Here is a 20,247-nt window from a genome sequence, read left to right as displayed (position 1 = left end):
AAATGAAAATTATCAACCAACAGAGGGCTGAATTCAAAGACACCATGAAAATCAAAGTGAAAAAATGATGTGACAGGCTAGTCCATTTTGTCAAAATTTCATTGTAGCAACTCAATATCGTACTCAGTAGTTTGTATGGCCCCTACGTGCTTGTATACATGCCTGACAACATCAGGGCATGCTCCTAATGAGACCAGTCAATGGTATCAATTCCTTCATCTTCCAGGAACTGCCTGCATACTCTCGCCACATGAGAGGGCATTGTTGTGCATCAGGAGGAACCCAGGACCCACTGCACCAGCGTAGGGCCTGACAATGGGTCCAAGGATTTCATCACGATACCTAATGGTAGTTAAAGTGCCGTTGTCTAGCCTGTAGAGGTCTGTGCGTCCCTTCATAGATATGCCTCACCAGACCATCACTGACTCACCACCAAACCAGTCTCATCTGTGAAAAGCACAGGGCACCAGTGGTGGACCTGCCACTTCTGGTATTCTATGGCAAATGGCAGTCGAGCTCCTCGGTGTCAGGCAGTGAGCACAGGGCCCACTAGAGGATGTCGGGCCCTCAGGCCACCCTCATAAAGTCTGTTTCTGATCGTTTGGTCAGAGACATTCACACCAGTGGCCTGCTGGAGGTCATTTTGCAGGGCTCTGGTAGTGCTCATCCTGTTCCTCCTTGCATAAAGAAGCAGATACCAGTCCTGCAGATGGGTTAAGGACCTTCTATGGCCCTGTCCATCTCTCCTAGAGTAACTGTCTGTCTCCTGGATTCTCCTCCATGCCCTTGAGACTGTGCTGGGAGACACAGTAAACCTTCTGACAATGGCATATATTGATGCACCATCCTGGAGGAGTTGGACTACCTGTGCAATCTCTGTAGGGTCCAGGTATCACCTCATGCTACCAGTAGTGAAACTGACCATAGCCAAATGCAAAATAGTGAAAAAACAATCAGAAAAGATGAGGAGGGAAAAATGTCAGTGGCCTCCACCTGTTAAACCATTCCTGTTTTGGGGGTCGTCTCATTGTTGCCCCTCTAGTGCACCTGTTGTTAATTTCATTAACACCAAAGCAGCTGAAACTGATTAACATCCCCCTCTGCTACTTAACTGACCAGATCAATATCCCAGAAGTTTAATTGAGTTGATGCTGTACTCTGATTAAAAAGTGTTCCTTTAATTTTTTTGAGCAGTGTAGTTACAGTACCAGTGAAGAGTTTGGACACACCTATCTGTAGAAAGGTTGATTGTACAATTCTCTTTAAGAATAATAGTACTATAAAATAACATATATGGAATTATGTACTAACCAAAAAAATGTTAAAATTATTTGTTTGGGGGGGCAGCTCTGTGGGTTGGGACTCAGTAGGGTTCTGGTTCTGATCCCTGGGTAGGCAGAGTGATCCCACCATTGGGCCCTTGAGCAAGGCCCTTAACCGCAATTGTTCCAAGGACTGGCTGATCATACTGTCTCCTCTGTGTCAGTTTCATAAGGTGGGTTACATCCTGGGATGCCTTTCTAACTGTCCTGCAGGTGTTCCCACATATGTGAGCACTCATTGGCTGCTTTTCCTTCACTCTCTGGTCAAACTCCTCTAAAATTATTTGTAATGTGTTTAGGTCAGCTGCCAGGTCATGTGATGCGACACTCTATCACTCTTCTTTATATAGTTAGGTCCATATATATTTGGTCCATATATATTATAACATGTGCCACCCTCTTTTTAAAGGGGCCAAAAGTAATTGGACAATTCACTTAAAAGCTATTTCATGGACAGGTGTGGGCAATTCCTTCATTCTTTCATTATCAGTTAAGCAGATAAAAGGCCTGCAGTTGATTTGAGGTGTCTTGTTTGCATTTGGAAGATTGAGGTGTGAATATACAACATGCGGTCAAAGGAACTCCACTGCTAGATGCAAGCCACTCAAACATTTAGGCCAGGTTAAGGTCCAGGACTTTATTAAAGGAAAGAAGTGGAATATTCTCGAATGGCCAAGTCAGTCACCTGACCTCAGCCCCACTGAGCATGCATTTCACTTGCTAAAGACTAAGCTACAGAGAGAAAGACCCACAAACAAACAGTAACTGAAAGCTGCTGCAGTAAAGGCCTGGAAGAGCATTAAAAAGCAGGAAACCCAGGGTCTGGTCATGTCCATGAGTTCAAGCCTTCAGGCAGGGTTTTCAACCAAGTATTAGAATTGAACATTTTATTTGCAGTTATATTAATTTGTCCAATTAGTTTTGAGCCCCTGAAAGGAGGGGATTGTGTAGAAAAATTACTTTAGTTCCCCACATTTTTATGTAGTGTTTTTGTTCTACCCACTGAATTAAAGCTGAAAGTCTGCACTTCAACTGCATCTGACTTGTTTCTTTTAAAATTTATTGTGGTAATGTACAGAACATAAAAATTGAAAAACTTTGTCTCTGTCCAAATATTTATGGTCCTGACTGCAGGTGGCTTGGCATGTCCAAACTTTTGACTGATACTGTATATCAGATATATCCATTCGTCCATCCAACCATCTGTCAACTGTCTTTCAAGTACAGGTTTGTATAAGGGGAATGGGGTCTGTTCCATGAGTAAATTGCATTTATCTGTCATTTTTTGGACTCACAAATACTACAATTCCAAAATAGTTTGGGAAAGTATGGAAATGAGAACAGTCGAATATTGACCACTGTGTTACATCACCATTTCTTTTACCAACACTTAAGTTTTGTAAGTGGAATTTTCCCCCATTCATCTATTGTGTGTGTCCTCCGCTGCACAATTGGTGCCTTTGTTGCTGTATTTTGCTATTCATAATGCACCACACATTCGAGATAGGTCGGGACTGCAGGCAGGCCAAACTAGTACTCGCACTCCATGCACTTGTAATCGGGGCAGAATTTGGTTTGCTGGAAAATGCAGGGACTTGCCTGGAAAAGCAGGTGTCTAGATGGCAACGATTTGTAGGGGACATCCTAGACCCTAAATGTTTTTTTGGCCCATATGGGCTCCCCATGGGTTGCATTCCCCTGACACCCCCCCACCCCCATTCCTCCAGTGACATCGTTATTAGTCCTAAATTGCCCCTGTCCCAATATCTTTTAAAGAAATGCAGTTGATTAGGTGAAACATGAAATATCTTGTCTTTGTCTTCTTTTTGTTTGAAAGTCAAAGTAAATTTTATAAATCACTCCTTTTTTGTTTATGGAAGTGAGGTTTTATCTAAAATATATGATTTTTAATAGCAACATATGATTTTCTTTTAGAAAATTTATTTGGCATAAAAACTGATGTAGTCTGTTGTTGAAACATGTTTGTTCTGTTCCGTTGTATCAAGAAGGTACATATACTGTACATTTACGTTTGATCTTTTTGTCTGACTCACAGCCAATACCAGACATAAGAATACCTTTCTATTAATTTAATTATGCATTTACTAAATGACATGCTATCTTCATTGCATCTCTGAGTGGTGATTCTTAAAACATCTTAAGAATTTTACCTATGACTCTCGCTGTCCAAGGACCACTGGAGGTAGAGTATGCTACTTACTGGCTGTCGTGAGCAGGAACAGGGATTAAAGTGATGAACATGCAGACCTCCATCTTCATCAGGACAAACCGACTCTCCTCAGAGCAAATCTGAGACGCCAACCTTCACCTCTGAGCTCTCAGTTTGAGTCTTTTTGTATCATCCTGCCCCTCAGAGAGGACACGCCCCCACCCACCAATCACACACAGAAATGTTCTATCAAAGGAAGTTTCGGAAAACACCAAGTAGGTGCAGTGTCAAATCAGAAGACTCATGTTCTCCTTTTCTGCATATATATTGTCAGCAGCAGTGATGTTTGTCAGCACTCATGCTCTTAGCAATAGAATCTCTTTAGATAAAAAAAAGTACTTTGAACTGCATGGTGTCCTCATGTTCAAGCACTAAGGGCCAACAACTGCTGGCAGACACTTATTTCCTAAGCTGTGGGGCAGGACTGTCTTCCCCATTGCAGCTGGATGCCTACACTGGGGAAAGGTGTTGGAGGATGAAACGGGAAAGCCAGCTGTGGATGCATGGGCCCTGAAGGTACTGTTGCCTCCTAACTGATCCCTCTTTGTGTGTCACAGTAGTGGAGCATGTGGGAATCAGAGATGCAAATATCAACATTTGGGACGTCTCCTTTAACCAGGGTACTGGAGGAGGTCCCTGTGACCCATTTGTTTATTACTAAGTTCAGGACTCAGGTTGTCCTCTAGCTGAAGCTGTAGTGAATCCCAGAGGCCGGTTTACAGGCTATGGAGCGGGAAATGAAAAGATATATTGACTGGGAATAATTGATGAATCCCACAGCCCTTTGTCCATTGCCACTGTGAAGGTCTCCAAGCCAACTAGATCCCTGTGGTTTTGCAACTTCCACCAACTGAAAGAGGTTGCCTAGTTTGACAGTTACTAGACAAATAGACTAGGTTGTTGTCCATACCAAGACTTGGCAGAGCAACTCAATCCGAAGGTTCCTACTCCAGCCTGTGAAAAGATCTTTCTCCATCACCATAAAACAGGTATTGGAATTCCTAGGACTGGCAGGGTATTATCATTTTTTTGCATAATGTCCATGATGCCATGAAGGAGGCACCTGATTGGTTATGATGTTCAGATATTCTATAGCATTCAAGCCATGCTGCACTTTTATCAGGGAGCCCAATGTGTGCCATGAATGTGCCCCACACCATCACACCACCACCCTCAGCCAGCAGTGCTGACACACAGGTTGATTTACTCATAGACTCATGAGGTTTGAACAAGGATTCATCAGACAAGAAAATTGCAATTCAGTTGTTAATTATGTAAATATTTGTCACATAGATGGCACTTCATACGAATATGCCTATATGCAGGGGTCCCCAAGAATTTTTCCCCAAGTGCCAAAATTCCATAAGCAACATAAATCAAGTCCACTGTGTCCAGGGTTAGGGTTAGGATTCAAACTATTCAATTTATTTATATTTTAGTCTGCCAGTTGGTGACCAACCCACAATTATAAATATTCTCAGAAAAAACACAGATGAGTATATTAATCACGATTCTGTCATTAAAAACGCCCCACCTTCCATTAAAAGTTATTAAAACCATAAAGCTGAATATCTAATATGAGGCTAACTTAACCGCGATCAGTGACAAATTATCTTCATCTTCTACCAAGCAAATAGGCCTGCGAGTCTGTGAGCACAGTGCAACCTCTGTCCATCCTCTCGGCCCACTCTCTGCCCTGTTGGCTCTGCAAACCAGCAGGTTCCAGGCCCATGCATACATGCTAGTGTCACAGCTTTCTTAAATTAATTGCACAAGGGTGTCTATTGTATTGTATTGTATGTATTGTGCATTCTGCTGTTTCCTTGTGCATATATAGAGTGTATACTGTTGTACAGTTTTATATTTTGTTTGCATTTATTTAATGTACTGCACTGCTGATAGGAAACTCATGACACAAGACTTTCACTCAGTAGGTCACTCGTTCTAGTGAAGTGACAATAAAAGTGATTGATTAGGTCTGATCTTATCTGACCTGACAGTCGGGGCTGAACTATTTTACATTTTAATGGCAGTTGGTAAGAATCCACACGCATTTCAAGCCTTCGGCTGTCCAATTGGATTCCGCCATTGGGCCAGTGGACGGTTCCCCTACAGGACACACTAGCGTACATGCTGCACACAGCAAGACAACATGCCTATACGCAAGTTTTTCAAAAAAGTAAGTCTTCATCACTGCTGGTAATAACAATTAGTTAGCTCCAGCTAACAGCAGAGTCCCATGTAATTAACCCCCTGGGGTCGGCGGTCCCGCTGGCGGTACTGAACAGAAATTTCGCCGAACCGTTTAAATAACTCTGCGAGACACGCTTCAGCATCTGACTCACAACAGAGTGATTGACCGATTTGCCACTCTTAAAAACAGACGGCATTCTTTGATGCTCCCACCCACCAAGTAACTGGTGATTGCAGCCATAAAAATTATGTACTTTATATTCAGTTTTTTTCTTGTTGTTAATGCAGCAAACACATTTCCTGTGTTTTCTTGTTGTACTGTATTAAAAAACAGACTTAAATAAAACAACAAATCTATTGGTGGCCTAAGATGTTTAAGCTGTCCAAAAAAGTTGAAAAGCAATTTCTCAGTCTTTGTTTTCTGTTTGTGAAATTTTGTGCTCATGCGCTACGTTTCTTCATATCGTGTGCATTTCTTGGGGGCTAAGCCCCCCCTGTCCTTAAAACCTAGTGACGCCCCTGGCTGACATTAACTTAACACTGACAGTAACAGTGTGTGTAGCAAAGTGAGTCATTATATCTCAGGCTCTCTCCTTCTGCAAGGAATTTCTCATAAATAAAGCCAAGCAGTCACTGCTGAATTACTCTCATTGTCTGAATGCTTAGTAAAATACAGTATAAAGGCTGTGGGTTTGATTCCTGCTCCATCCCAGCTCCATCTGTGTGAGGTTTGCATGTTCTCTTCATGTTCATGTGGGCTTCCTACGCAGACCTGCGAGGGAATGGCTCCAGGCTCACCTACAACCCTGTACTGGACAAGTGATTACGGAGGTGGGTGGATGAAGTTTAAATAATAAAAAAAATATTGAACATATGGTGCAATTTTAAAACGTTGTATTTTAAAATTCCCGCAGTTTTGGGATTAAGACAAACATTTCTGATATTTTTTACTTCATGAGTTTTATTTCAAAATATAATTAAATGTATAGAAAAGAAAATATAAAATACAAAAACAGAAAATGCCACAGGGATAAGCATTTTGAACAGAGATTTTATAGGTGGACAAAAGCTGTGACATAAATTGTGTTTAAATGAACATATAAGAGCTTTTTATTATGCCTTCATTTTAAATAAATACCTTAATACTCTAATTTAATAAAAATGCAACTAGCAATGATGGTAGGAGCTGCTGTACAACATGAAGCTCATTTGAAGAATAATTTCATAAACCTTTGGACAGGAGCTTCCTCAGGCAGGACTGTCAGTCCCTCCTCCCCCACATCATCATAGTCAGTCTGGTCGGGTTCAGGGAGGCCGTCCCCAGGGGGCAGTGTGGTCAAGGCTCTCTCACCTACAGGGACAGAGGAGGGGACACAGGGTATTGACAAACTGTAACTGGGACTTATACAGGAGAGTAGTTGTATGCAAAGCAAGAAAAAAATATGTTTATTAATTAGTTGTGGCAGACACAAACAATGTGATTCAAAATAATGTCAGTCCATGTTAATCACACTTAAATAGATGTCAGTATTCATAAATAATAGATTATTATGAATATGGAAAGGGAAGCATGCAGGTGATCAAAACATCTGAAATGAGCAGTATGGTTGTGAGAGAGACTTTGCTCCATTAGATGTGTATAAAGAGAAACTGACCTGGTAAAACATGTAGGCTCTGCTCTATACCCTCAACATCATCATAGTCCTCTGGTGTGTCTCCTGTTACCATCAACCCTGAACCTGGAAAAAGAGAGACCTCAGTACACAGGAGCCAGTTGACTGTTATAATTACTGACTGCTTGTCTGATTTGAAATTATTTTCTCCAAAAGTCTTCAAAAGTCCACAACATAATAATAGTGTGTGTGGGTTAAATCAATGATTACTTTCCGAATATTACAGTAGAATGTTTTTAACAAAAATAAAGGTTATAAATTAAATAATTCATTTAGGAATTTAAAGACTACTGTAAATGTAAATAACCATGGACCCATACGAGAAACACGGTGAATGTAATAATTTACCAAAGAAATGTCCTGAGTCCTGCCCAACAGTCCCAGCATCATCATAGTCTGCTGGTGTGTCTTTTATCACCAGATCCCCTGTATCAGACACAGAAAAGCTGCTTCTGTGTATCAGACATGCATCACTGTAGACTTTACATAACTCAAATTATTATGCTGGTATAATTAAAATTAGCCTTGGGGGACAACAAATATACTTCTAAGGATAAAGATATTCAATCTGATACTGAGATAAAAATTATGAACTGAGGTAAACCAGGGTAAACACCCACCTGATAGATTATCAGCAATCTTTTCTGTAATGACAGCATCATCATCACCGTCCTTCGCTTCTCTCTCTGATTTCTCTGAGGTAAAACATAATCATTAAAGACTAATGATGCCCTTCATAGTGTTAAAAGAGGGTTCCTATTACTAAACATAAATTGTACCAAATTCACAGACCTCAGCCCCCTACCTGAGAGAGGGTCTCCTTCACTGTCCTCCACATCTTCATACCCAAAGGGCAGCTCCTCAGAGAGGACACTTCCTGTGGAGGAGAGAGACAGTCAGTCCTGTGCTCAGGGAGACTCTGCATGAAGTTTCCTCTGCTTATGTCTCTCAGACTGAGAAGACAGGATGTGTGGGGTTAGAGTAGCTAATGCTCATGCCCAGGCAAGCTGACTGACACTCATATTGTCCACATCCTCTTTCTCCCTATTGGCTGGTTTCTCTCTCACCCTCAGGGCTTTACAGCAATGCAGCTATGAGGCCCTCATGTGGTTTCTGAGCTCTAATCACAGTTTTAAATGAAAAATCAGCAGGAAGGACACAGATACACATACTGATACACACACACACACACAAACACGCACATGTCGGGTATACCTATCCTTATGGGGATCGGTCATTCACTTCTATAGCAAAAATGTTAACGCTAACTATGACAACCTTAACCCCCATCCAGCTCTAACCATAAAATAAATATCTTTAATCACCAGAAATTCACTGTTCACCAACTTCCCACTTTTACCTATATGTGTGGCCAAGTGACTGAAAAAATTTGTTCGGTTAAGTCTGTTAAGGTTGAGAAGATGAACTCACCCTTGCGAGGGGCTCTGTAGGTCTCCCCCCGGGTCAGATTGTACTCTATCTCCTCATAAATGGCCTCGTGCAGAGGGGTGAGACCCTCCTGGTACAGAGCTGTGGAGGTGGACATACAGAGACACAGCTGACAGTCCAGGCTACATTTCTCACTTTAATCTAAAGCCCCCATTTCCCATAAATCTGTGTATTATTATGGCTTATTAAATAATCATGGGAACAACAGTGTCCTTTGCTGTTGTATATGAAGTCTCTCCGTATTTGTCAGCAGTTGAGTAGCTTTTTGTTTCATTTTGTGTAGTTTTATCTCAATCCCACCCTATCATCAAATAGGCTTATTCCCTGTATCACATGACCACTGACCTCCGTCTGTCTACCACTGAAGCCAACAATGGAAAATGTAGGAAATAATATAGACTTAATATGACCCGTGCAGATATACCATTCTTAATGTGAGTCACCCTACAGCTCTATCCTTCTGTACCTCTCTTCAGCACTTTATTCTGGTACAACTGGACAGCTGTTATCACCAGCAGCAAGAAGAGAAGAGCTCCCAGTACCAGGAAGACCACAAAAGGAATGGATGGGTCTTTTTGGGAGGGTACAACTGGAGAAGGAACTAACAGAAAGACTTCAGCATAAAATGTGTCTAACAGTGCAGAATGATTGTACTAATTAAACATGGAAAGACATTTTATCTGCATCATTTTCGAAATAAAATAGCTGGAAATGAACAACAGTGGCTAGCTCTGGCATATTTTATTTAATAAAATACAAAACATCCATCTCCTAGCCTCTTATCGTGGTCACAGTTGTAAAGCTACACAAACATGTGATATTGAAATTACTCCCCTAAAACAACTTAAAGAAAAAATATAAAATATAATATAATATAACATACTGTATTATATATCAGACTATGAAAATTATACCTTTTTTTGTTGTTGTGGATGTTGCTGGAATGCCTGAATGAGAAACAGATATAGATATATAAACAGAATTAATCCTACATTGGATATATTTCTCAACACTATACAATTCATCAACTTCACCTGTAGTGGCCTTAAGCAGCGATGAACCTGTGAAATCGAAGCGTTAAAGGTTATTAATAAACATTTAGAAGGTTTCACTTTTTTATTTTGGTTATTCTAAAGGCAAATGGCCATAATGTTGAGGTTACAGTCTGTCTGCAGCCCCAGTCCCACCTGCACAGGTAACACCAGCATCCTCCTTGTGGCTGCAGCTCCTCTGCTCCTGTAGAGAGTGAGGACAGTCCCACAGGTGGAGCTCATCACCCCTGCAGTTCACCTCATTCAGCCAAATGGTGCCAGTTCCTCGTCCAAAGGCAGAGTTCCCATGAGCCTCCAGTGCTGTCCCACAGCCCAAACGTCTGCAGACCACCTGGGCGTCTCTCAGGTCCCAGGAGTCGTCACAGACCGTCCCCCAGGAGCCGTTATGCCACAGCTCCACCCTCCCTGAGCACTCGCTACTGCCCCCCGACAGTTTCATGGGGGGGTGGCCTAGGGGGCAAGTAAAGACTGTGATTTATCAGCACTGCAGAAGGCAGAGGACACATGTGAGGATGACAGAGTTCAGTGAAGAGCTGGGACTGATTTCTCACTGATGTTACTGACTGATAAACACGTAACACTGGGCAGGTAATAACTGAACTTAGGTGAACATGGTCTGTCCTTGGCAGCAGCAGAACATCCTTTCACACGGAATGAATGAAGAATAAATGAAATTATATTATTTTTCAATCTTATGGAAATTAAAAATTAAACAGTGTATTAACTGTTTTCTTTGTGGTATTATAGTGATAATGCAAAATAATAAACCTAAACACCAGAGGCGGACATTTCAGGTCCAGAAAGTAAAAATCCAAACCAGGATTTTGTTTCAACTAACCTGTTGAGCATAAAGAGTCACAGTCACAGAGTACTCAAAAGGTTGGTTGAAACAAAATCCTGGTTTCGATTTTTAATTTCTGGACCTGAAATATCCACCTCTGCTAAACACATAGTGGACCAATAATGATAATGAATACAGTAAGTTACCATCACAGGTGATCTGAGCCACTTCACCTTCATCACATTTATTGTCTCCCCAGTTAGAGGACGGGCACTGCCACAGTGTGGAGTCATGTGGGCGACATTTCAGATTATCAAGCCAGTTTGGAGCTCCTTTCAGCCGAGACCATGAGTTAGAAACAGCCTCACTCTTTCCACAGTTTATATGTTGACATATCAGGCTGGCTGTGTTTGTATCCATTTGATTGAAGCACACATTTCCCCAGGTGCCATTGTAGAAAACCTCCAACTGCCCAGAGCAGCCATCAGCCAGTCTGATCTCTTTATATTCTACAGGGAGTTTAAAAGGAATATCTTCAAATGATTTATATTCAGAGTAAAACAGATTTTTTTTAAGATGTTACATAACTTGCAGATGTGGAATGAAACATTAAATTGCTTGCATGAATGTTGGTCATTATTTAACTTATCAGAAGCCTTAACCTAAAGTAATACAAATTAACTATAAAAGTCAGTACTGACAATTCATTACAGCAGTTAGCCTTTAGGGTTTTTCATTTCAGATTTATTTCCCTTTATTAAGATGAAGAGCCCTGATGTTAATTATTCACACCTGAACACACAACTCCTACGTCCTCTTTATGGACACAGTCATTCTGTCCCCTCGGTGCTGAAGGACAGTCCCACAGAGACGTCTCATTCCCCTCACAGTCCACCTCATCCAGCCAGATGGGTCCAGTTCCTGGTCCAAAGAAGGTGGGCACTGGGTCATGGAGAGCCGTCCCACACTGGAGCTGTCTGCACACCACCTGAGCATCCTTCAGGTCCCAGGAGTCTCCACACACTGTCCCCCAGGAGCCCTGGTGGAGCACCTCCAGCCTCCCTGCACAGCCCCCAGCATCACCCACCAGCCTGATGGACCTGTGCTCTGGGAGAAGGAGGTACAGAGGGAGGTCGTTCGTCTTTTACTAGTCTTTTGCTTGTTTATATCTATCTATCTATCTATCTATCTATCTATCTATCTATCTATCTATCTATCTATCTGTCTGTCTGTCTGTCTGTCTGTCTGTCTGTCTGTCTGATGTTGGTGCTGTTTATCTAAAAAATATTTTGACTTTCTGTTAAATATGATTCTCTGAACATAGTTATATCTGAACATAACCATTCTGTACTCACTGGAACACTCTATGGACACCTGTGGAACAGAGCTGCAGTTGAGGCCCTGTGGATCACTGCAGTTCACCAGGTGAGATACAGCGTCAGGTGAGCACTGATACCCTGTCAGACACACATCACTGTCCCCTGTCCCAGACAGGGAGGAGCTGTACAGCCTCACTGCAGAGCCACAGCCCAGCTGCCTGCAGACCACAGAGGTCTCCCTGAAGCTCCAGGAATCCATGAGAACTCTGCTCCAGGTCAGCTGGTAGTAAACCTCCACCTGACCCTCACAGCCACTCTCTCCAGACAGTCTTACTGTCCCATTGAGAGCTGAGAGAGATTTAGACCCTGTGGATAGATCAGTCACTGTCAGTGTTTGTCAGATGTGCATGTTAGAAAAAGAGAAAGCTTGTAGATCTGCATTTAATTAATTACTGTATTAACTGCTGGAGTTTTGGTTGCTGATATGAATATTACCTTCTATTGAGTAAATTAAGTCACCCATACTTTTCAAATGTTGCTATTAAAATGCCAACAACAGCCCCACAGTTCTCAATGGTATAAGTGGTACAGAAGATTGATGGATTTTCTATTAAACTAGACTGTCCTGAGTTGTATTATCAGTTTAATTAATGATTTATAAACACAACATACTGTATATTAGAATATAATTCATGAAAAAGCCCAAATTACTAATCCATTGCTTGAACAAGTGACAGTTGTAGTACAGTCCTCACCATTACAGATGAGTCCTGCATCCCATCCATGAGAGCATGCAGCTCGACTCCATGAGGACACAGCACACTGGGAGAGGTGTGTCTCATTCCCCTGGCACTCAAACACATCAGCCCAGATGCGGCCCCTCCCCTCTCCAAACCATGCCTGTCCTGGCACTGCCACAGTGTTTCCACACTGCAGCTGCCGACAGAGGACACTGGCTGCTCTCATATCCCAGGATGCATCACACACTGTCCCCCACTCACTGAGGTACTGCAGCTCCACCCTCCCAGAGCAGGAGTCAGGGCCGCCCACCAGCCTGGAGTCTGTGTACCCTGCAAACAGCACAGGGGATTAGAGCCTGTTTATGTTAAGATTTCCTTAATATTTATTGATATGTTTTCTGACAAGTAGCCATGTTGTTCTTACCTGAACACACCAGTCCCACATCATTACCATGGGAGCAGTTCTCTGTCTTTGAGGATGATTTTGGGCAGAAGTAAATATGAGATTCATTCCCTCTACACTGGATCTCCTCTCTCCACACCTGGTCACCCCCCTTCCCAAACACAGCCCCCCCCAGCACCTCCACAGGGATCCCACAGCCCAGCTGCCGACACACAACCTCTGCATCCTGCAGGTCAAAGTCAGCAGCACACACTGTGCCCCAGATATCTCCATGTTTCATCTCTACTCTCCCAGCGCACTGGTGTGCACCTTGGACCAGTCTGACCTCTCGATGATCTGCAAATTTAAAGATAAATAAGCATTTAATACAATCAGGTGTCTCTCTTACCTCTCCTGTCTCTGACAGTGTCCTGCTCTTCTTTTACTGCTGTACATCTGTTGTTTCATTAGTCTGTAATGCTGCTGTTGTTGATGAATCTTTGTAAGTGCTTTGAGACAGCAGTCCTGGTATTATACCATGAGAAAATGGAAACACAATAGTCCAGAAGAAAGAAACATATTTGATGATATATTTGAACAATTTAAGGTAAGATGGAGTGAATTTATTTATTTTTTATTTATATTTTGATTCTTTTTTGGGCAATGTTTTGATGTAAGCAAGAGAAGTAGACACCTGAAGCAGGGCTGCATAATTCTGGGTAAAATATGAATCACGATATTTTCACTCAAAACTGAGACTGCAATTTTCTCTCACAATTCCTAAGCAGTATATTTCTTTTATTATTATTATTACTATTATTTAATTACAAATCGTTTTTATAAAGATGGAACACAAAACATATCCTCAGTGGATGATCTGATGAAATCAATTATAAATAAAATTTGTCGAGTGTGGGGATCGATTGCGCGGCCTGAAAATACAGGACAATTCGAATCCTACAGTATACATTACAAGGACATATGAAAAGGAAAAGTTGCAACTTTGCTTAGTGCTCTCTCAAAGTACCAGACCTAAAGAGGTTTTATACCACCCATGACATTTTCTTAATTCATTATTAAAACTGGCCAGCAGATTAATCTTTTATTCTCTAGAAAATAAAACCATACTAGACAAAAAATATATTGGTTTTCAGTATCGATCTCGATTTCCATATCAGTGCACAAGTATCCAGATGTGTTCCTGGACACGTCTGAGCAGACGGCTGCTGTGTGCCAGTGGCTGCACACTGACTGGTCTTTCCTTCACCTTTGCTCAGAGGCTCCTGGACTCCTGCAGATGAATCTGCAACTAGAGGTTCTCTGCACTGAAGACATCGGGGGACAGGTGGCCCTGTGGTTTTGGCTATCGGTGATGTCGTTAAGGTTACTGACCCTGATGGAGTCGCTACATTAGTGTCAGGAGCAGGACAAGGTAACCTGCACATGGGGAGTAAGGCTGGTGGTGTGTTTCCCTGAGTGTGGCTTTTGTTACAGCTGGTCCAGCATAAGACTGTGTATAGGAGGGGGTGGTCAGACTAGTAGCCTCACTAAACACCTTTGGTGGTGAGGTTAGGGTCCCATTCTCTGCTGTGGGTCACTGGCTGAGACCCAGCAGTGCCAATAAACAATATCCTAATAATAATAAGATAATAATGTATTTACCTACATTTCATAATAGTATAAAACACTACGATTAAGCATATTTTCAAGCACATTGATATTTTCAAGCTAAATCAGCTAAATTAACAAGCATACGAATAGAATCAGGCTTCACAAACCCCTCTGTGTTTCTGTGTATAAAATACAGCTGAACTTCCTCTTATATTTACTTTTTATTATCTTTTTCTCTTTGTTCATAGAGTCCAGGAACAAAGTATTCGAATCAATATGTGAAGATTGTCCAATAAGATTATGTTTAATAATTTGTGTGTTACCTGCACTGTTAAAAGCTTCTCTGAGAAACCTTTTCATTTTTGTTTCTTGATCAAAAGTGAGCAAACTGACTTTGTGCAGCATGTTTACTAATCAGTACATGTGTCCTACCTGAGCAGACGACTCCAGCGTCCTCACCATGATCACAGCCATATACTCTCTGTCTGGGTCCACAGTCCTTCAGTGTCGACTCTGACCCTCTACAGGCCACGTTGTCCATCCAGATGCTCCCTGTTCCTGCTCCAAAGTGAGCACTCCCTCGTGCTGCTACAGCATCTCCACAGAACATCTGCCTACACACCACTGCAGCATCCTTCATATCCCAGCCATCATCACACACTGTGCCCCACTGTCCTTCATGAAGAACCTCCACTCTCCCAGCACAGGGACCGCCGCCATCCATCAGCATCACGTCACTGCCTGGAAGCGCAGGACAGTCACTGTAAGTCACTGCAGTTCAGTGTCACACGCATATGGTATATGACACATATGTGCTGGAGATGGCTCGTTTTTGCCAGAAATATTGAAAAGTGCCTCGCTGTAAATGCAGCGTGTGTCGGTTTTGTTCTTTTTACAGACTCAGCGACCCCCAGCCCCGTCAGATAGCTTAATTATACCATCGGGCACCTGCCCCGCACAAAACCAAAAGTTGATGACAAATTACGTTGTGTCAAAATTTCATGTAAAACTCGGCGAGCCAGATTTAATAACTCTCGATCTTCATTTTTAATAACTTGAAGCTTCCATTTTCCAGATGCGATCAGATCGCGCGCCGGTCGGGGTCGTTAAAAAAGGCGGCACTTTAAGTTTTATATTTTATTTTTGGAAATGAACCAGCCTCCAGCTTTCCGTGCGACGCCCTATAGTAATCTGCTTATAATACAGGGAAGCCTGCTTTATGAAATTCAGATAAATGATTACTTTATACACTTAAAAAGTATTAGAATTTTTAAATTTCACTTCAGAAATATGACTATTTAAAAGATAAAATCTGGAATATAAATTAATTATCTGGTTTAACTGGACTGAATATAAATGATTTATGTGGTTTAATTTCTGTAAATTCATGCATGCTAGTAGCAAATAAATTCTTCGTATTTAATTCAGTGTAGCATTTCATTATAGGCCAATAATGTTTAATTAATAAATCATAGCACTGTGAATTTTACGAATAATATAGTTAAGATGTACTATACTTATTATGTACTGTTCTTTTGATTTTATTGGCATACTGAATTTAATAAACCGTTTGTAATCCTGCTCTTATACTCAGTTTAGAATAAATAGCAATATTATACCATGCACTGATTATGAATTTATTGTATTAAAGGTACAATGAAACATTAATATTTTACACTTACATTTAAACTGACATTTTCCTTGGTGCATCTTTAATGCTGATTCTGATACAGTGGTAATAGTTCTGTAGAGGTTATAACGTATGTAAAATATGTTTATAAATTCATCATGATTTTAAAGCGTACTGAGTCTCATTTTAACTATTTCGGCATTATTGAAACACATGTATTCTGTTACATACAGTAGCAAAAATCTAATGTGGAATTCACAGATTGTGATAAAAAAAAGTAAAGTACAATACAAAGTAATTACTGTTTTCGGTAATAATTTAAGGATGTTTTAGCTTATATTTTTACAGAAATATTTACCCCTGAATATAGGCATGACAAAATTACATCTAACAGTGATTACGAGGGTGCTTTTCAATTATTGGTAAACATTTTATACATTCAAGGTCAGCCTCCTGGGTACTGTTCAGTTTATTTGTTTCTAACACACAGCACACAGATCCTGCCATGCAATAAACAGCAAATATTTCAGATCCAAGTAATGACCCCTGACCTCTGCTGGCTGAGAGTGGACCACTGGAGCAGAGGAAGATCATGGTACTTACTGGCTGTGGTGAGCAGAAGCAGGCATGAGAGAGGGAGGATGAACAGGCAGATCTCCATCTTCATCAGGACAAACCAGCTCTCCCCAGAGCTGAGACTCCAACCTTCACCTCTGAGCTCTCAGCGAGGGTCTTTATACCATCCTGCCCCTCAGAGTGAACACGCCCCCACCCACCAATCATACTCAGCACTGCCTTATCAGAGGAGCTACAAGGTAACATCAAAGAGGCCCAGTGACAAATCAGAGGGCTCTAAGCTCATTTTCTCCAAATATACACACACAGTAGCGGTGATGTGAGTCGGGACTCCTCCTCTCAGCAGTAAACCTGCCCAGATGATGAAATAATGTATAATCAGCAGGAAAGCAACAGGCTTTACTAGGAAGCAATAATATGAAACACAATATATGGTCTATATATTTATAAAAGTCTCTATAGTTTGGACAGACTGTGATTTCCTTGTCAGAGTGAGCAAGGAGCCTATTCCTGAGAGCAGAGGGCACACTAACAATTTACAGACAGCAGTTAATATGTGGAATTAAACCTACACACTGACAAACACACTACACCAACCTAACTGAACCTTACAACATCACCATTCACATATTATAAGAAAATCATCCTCAGAAATAATATGTACCCACAAGTGCAGTTACAAGTCAAGTGGCTTAGTGGGCACTGCTCCAGTCTCACACCCTCAGGGTTGGAGGTCTGACCCCTCTGTGTCCCACTGTGTCAGTTTCTCGAGGTTTCTTCCTCAGTCCAAAGACATGCAGTTAGATGTACTGGTGACACTAAGCTGCCCATAGTGTGTGTCTGTGTGCCCTGTGACTGACTGGCATCCTGCCCAGGGTGCCCCCTGCCTCATGCTTCCTGTGTGGGTCCCAGGCTCACTGCAGCCCTGTACTGGATAATGGTTATGGAAGATTGATGGACAGACATATTGAACTTCTGAGTCCTACAATTCCAACATGTTATCTGAAATATTCAGCTGAATCAGCTCTAAAATTCTTTTAGTGTGTGAGTGAGTGAATGTGTGTACATCTGAGTGCCTGGAGTCTGGTCCATGCTGTACCTCCCTCTCTTACACTTTCTTTCAGGGATTTAATGTTAATCAGTTAATAATAACTATAGACTGATAGATCCCACTACTTATGGTCAGTGATGCTGGAATTTTAGGTATGCTTGTACTCAAATTCAAAAGATTTGAATTTAATGTATGTTTATTTCATTTATCATAAATAACAATACAAAGATGTGGCCATTTTAAAAAGACAAACAGATCAGTTCAGAAAAATTGAACTAGTAACAGTGTCTGTATAAAATATAAAGCTGATTTGTCCCTTTTATGTGAAGCTTTGGACAGGAGCTTCCTCAGGCAGGAATGTCAGTCTCTCCTCTCCCACATAGTCTGGTCAGGTTCAGGGGGGCCGTCCCCAGGGGGCAGTGTGGTCAAGGCTCTCTCACCTTCAAGGACTGGGTAGGGGACACAGGTTAGTGACAGTGAATAGAAATGAGCAAATAATATATTAAGTAGGGAAATGATTAAGTATTGAGCATGATTTCGTAATTTACTTCTTTAGCTGGGAAATAATACATAAAAATGTAAGTACCTTATACCATCTGATAGGAGCAGTATGATGAGAGAGAGACTTTGCTCCATTAGTTGTGTGTAATGAGAAACTGACCTGGTAAAACATGTGGACTCTGCTCTATACCCTCAATATCATCATAGTCCTCTTGTGTGTCTCCTGTCACCATCAACCCTAAACCTGAAACAGTAAAGATAATTTAGAGCAATTTTAGTACAAGCTGAAGTCAAACTAATGTTATAATTTACCAGACAAAATGCCTTAATTCTGCCTAACATTATCCCCATCATCCCCTGTGGGTCTTTTATCACCAGATTTGCTGTCACAGTATAAGAACCAGCCATATTCCAACCAGTCACGCAGTTCAGGGTCAGGGCATGACTGGAGCCTTGTGGTGTAGGGCACATGGCAGGGGAACAGCCAGAACAGGGTACCAATCCATCACAAGACACACAAACAGCAGCACATGCTAAGTAATTTAGATCACTAAGTGTCAAAGCAGCTAGTTGCCCCCCCCCCCACCGGTTGATGTAATCAAATCATGTAGCTCCCCAGATGGTTTTCTTTGTAAAAGTAGCTCTATGTGCCAATATGGCTGGAGACTCTGGAACTAGTCTAAATTACGGAGACAGTATAAATTTAAATAAATGAATCTAAATATAATCTAAATTTCTAAATTACAAAAAAGCAGTCCTAACAGACTAACAAAGTGAAAGTCAATACAATTTCTTATAGAATTACACATTCTGACATAATGTTTGCTAATCAATTTCTTTTTAAAATCTAGTATTTAAAAATCTAGCAGTTTTACTAAAGTAACTTTCATTAATTTTGTAACAATGAGGAATAGATTAACTTCTTCCAGAATCCCACTGTAAACACTGGACTAACCTCCACACCCACAGACCTCAGCCCCCTACCTGAGAGAGGGTCTCCTTCACTGTCCTCCACATCTTCATACCCAGAGGGCAGCTTCTCAGAGAGGACATGTCCTGTGAAGCAGAAAGTCCATCCTGTGCTCTGTGAGATGCTGCATGAAGTTTCCTCTGCTGATGCCTTTCAGACTGAGAGGAGACAGGATGTGTGGGGTTAGAGCAGCTAATGCTCACACCCACACAAGCTAACTGACAGTCTTACCAGCAACATCCTCTTCCTCCTTATTGGCTGGTTTCTCTCTCTCCCTGAGGACTTTACAGCTATGCAGCATTGAGGCCCCCATGTGGTGTCTGAGCTCAGTCACATAGTTAGACAAATATAGTTAAAAATACAGATAAGACTTTAATAATAATAATAATCAATCCTGTATTGTCCCTCATGGGGAAATTTGTTTTATGCCTCCCTCAATTTGCTCTATGTAGAGCATGCTGTCTACGAAGGGCAGCCACCTGTAGCAGCGCCCAGGGAGCTGGGGGTTAAGGGCCTTGCTCAAGGACCTGCAAACGTGCTGGGTTTGAACCAGCGACCTTGTGATTACAAGCACACAGGCTTATCCCACTGATCCACACGCTGCCCCATAAAATTTAGTGATCAGTGTCAACACACTACAGCATGCAACAACAAAATGCATCCTCTGCATTTAACCCATATGGGCAGCTAATTCAACACCTGGGGAGCAGTACCTTGCTCAGGGTACCTCAGTGGTGCTTTGCTCGTCAGTGATTCGAACCTGTAAT

General features: G+C 41.6%; 1 protein-coding gene across 1 annotated transcript in view; it reads right to left on the bottom strand.

Annotated features, from left to right (window-relative positions):
• Positions 1–6,709: 6,709 nt before the first annotated feature.
• Positions 6,710–20,247, bottom strand: part of LOC111847053 (antigen WC1.1-like) — a 59,637-nt gene continuing 46,099 nt past the window's right edge. The window contains exons 7-17 of the mRNA XM_072710239.1: positions 10,907–11,209; positions 10,055–10,369; positions 9,902–9,928; positions 9,782–9,814; positions 9,334–9,468; positions 8,850–8,948; positions 8,229–8,295; positions 8,039–8,118; positions 7,767–7,844; positions 7,401–7,484; positions 6,710–7,096 (exon numbers count right to left, since the gene is read on the bottom strand). Coding sequence (XP_072566340.1) covers positions 6,951–7,096; positions 7,401–7,484; positions 7,767–7,844; positions 8,039–8,118; positions 8,229–8,295; positions 8,850–8,948; positions 9,334–9,468; positions 9,782–9,814; positions 9,902–9,928; positions 10,055–10,369; positions 10,907–11,209 — 1,367 coding nt within the window. The 3' untranslated portion in view covers positions 6,710–6,950. The remainder of the gene's footprint in view (positions 7,097–7,400; positions 7,485–7,766; positions 7,845–8,038; positions 8,119–8,228; positions 8,296–8,849; positions 8,949–9,333; positions 9,469–9,781; positions 9,815–9,901; positions 9,929–10,054; positions 10,370–10,906; positions 11,210–20,247) is intronic.

Source organism: Paramormyrops kingsleyae, chromosome 3 (genome assembly GCF_048594095.1).
Source record: "Paramormyrops kingsleyae isolate MSU_618 chromosome 3, PKINGS_0.4, whole genome shotgun sequence".
NCBI classification, from domain to species: Eukaryota; Metazoa; Chordata; class Actinopteri; order Osteoglossiformes; family Mormyridae; genus Paramormyrops; species Paramormyrops kingsleyae.
Note: the sequence above shows the minus strand (reverse complement) of the source record. Positions and strands in the feature narration are given on the sequence as shown.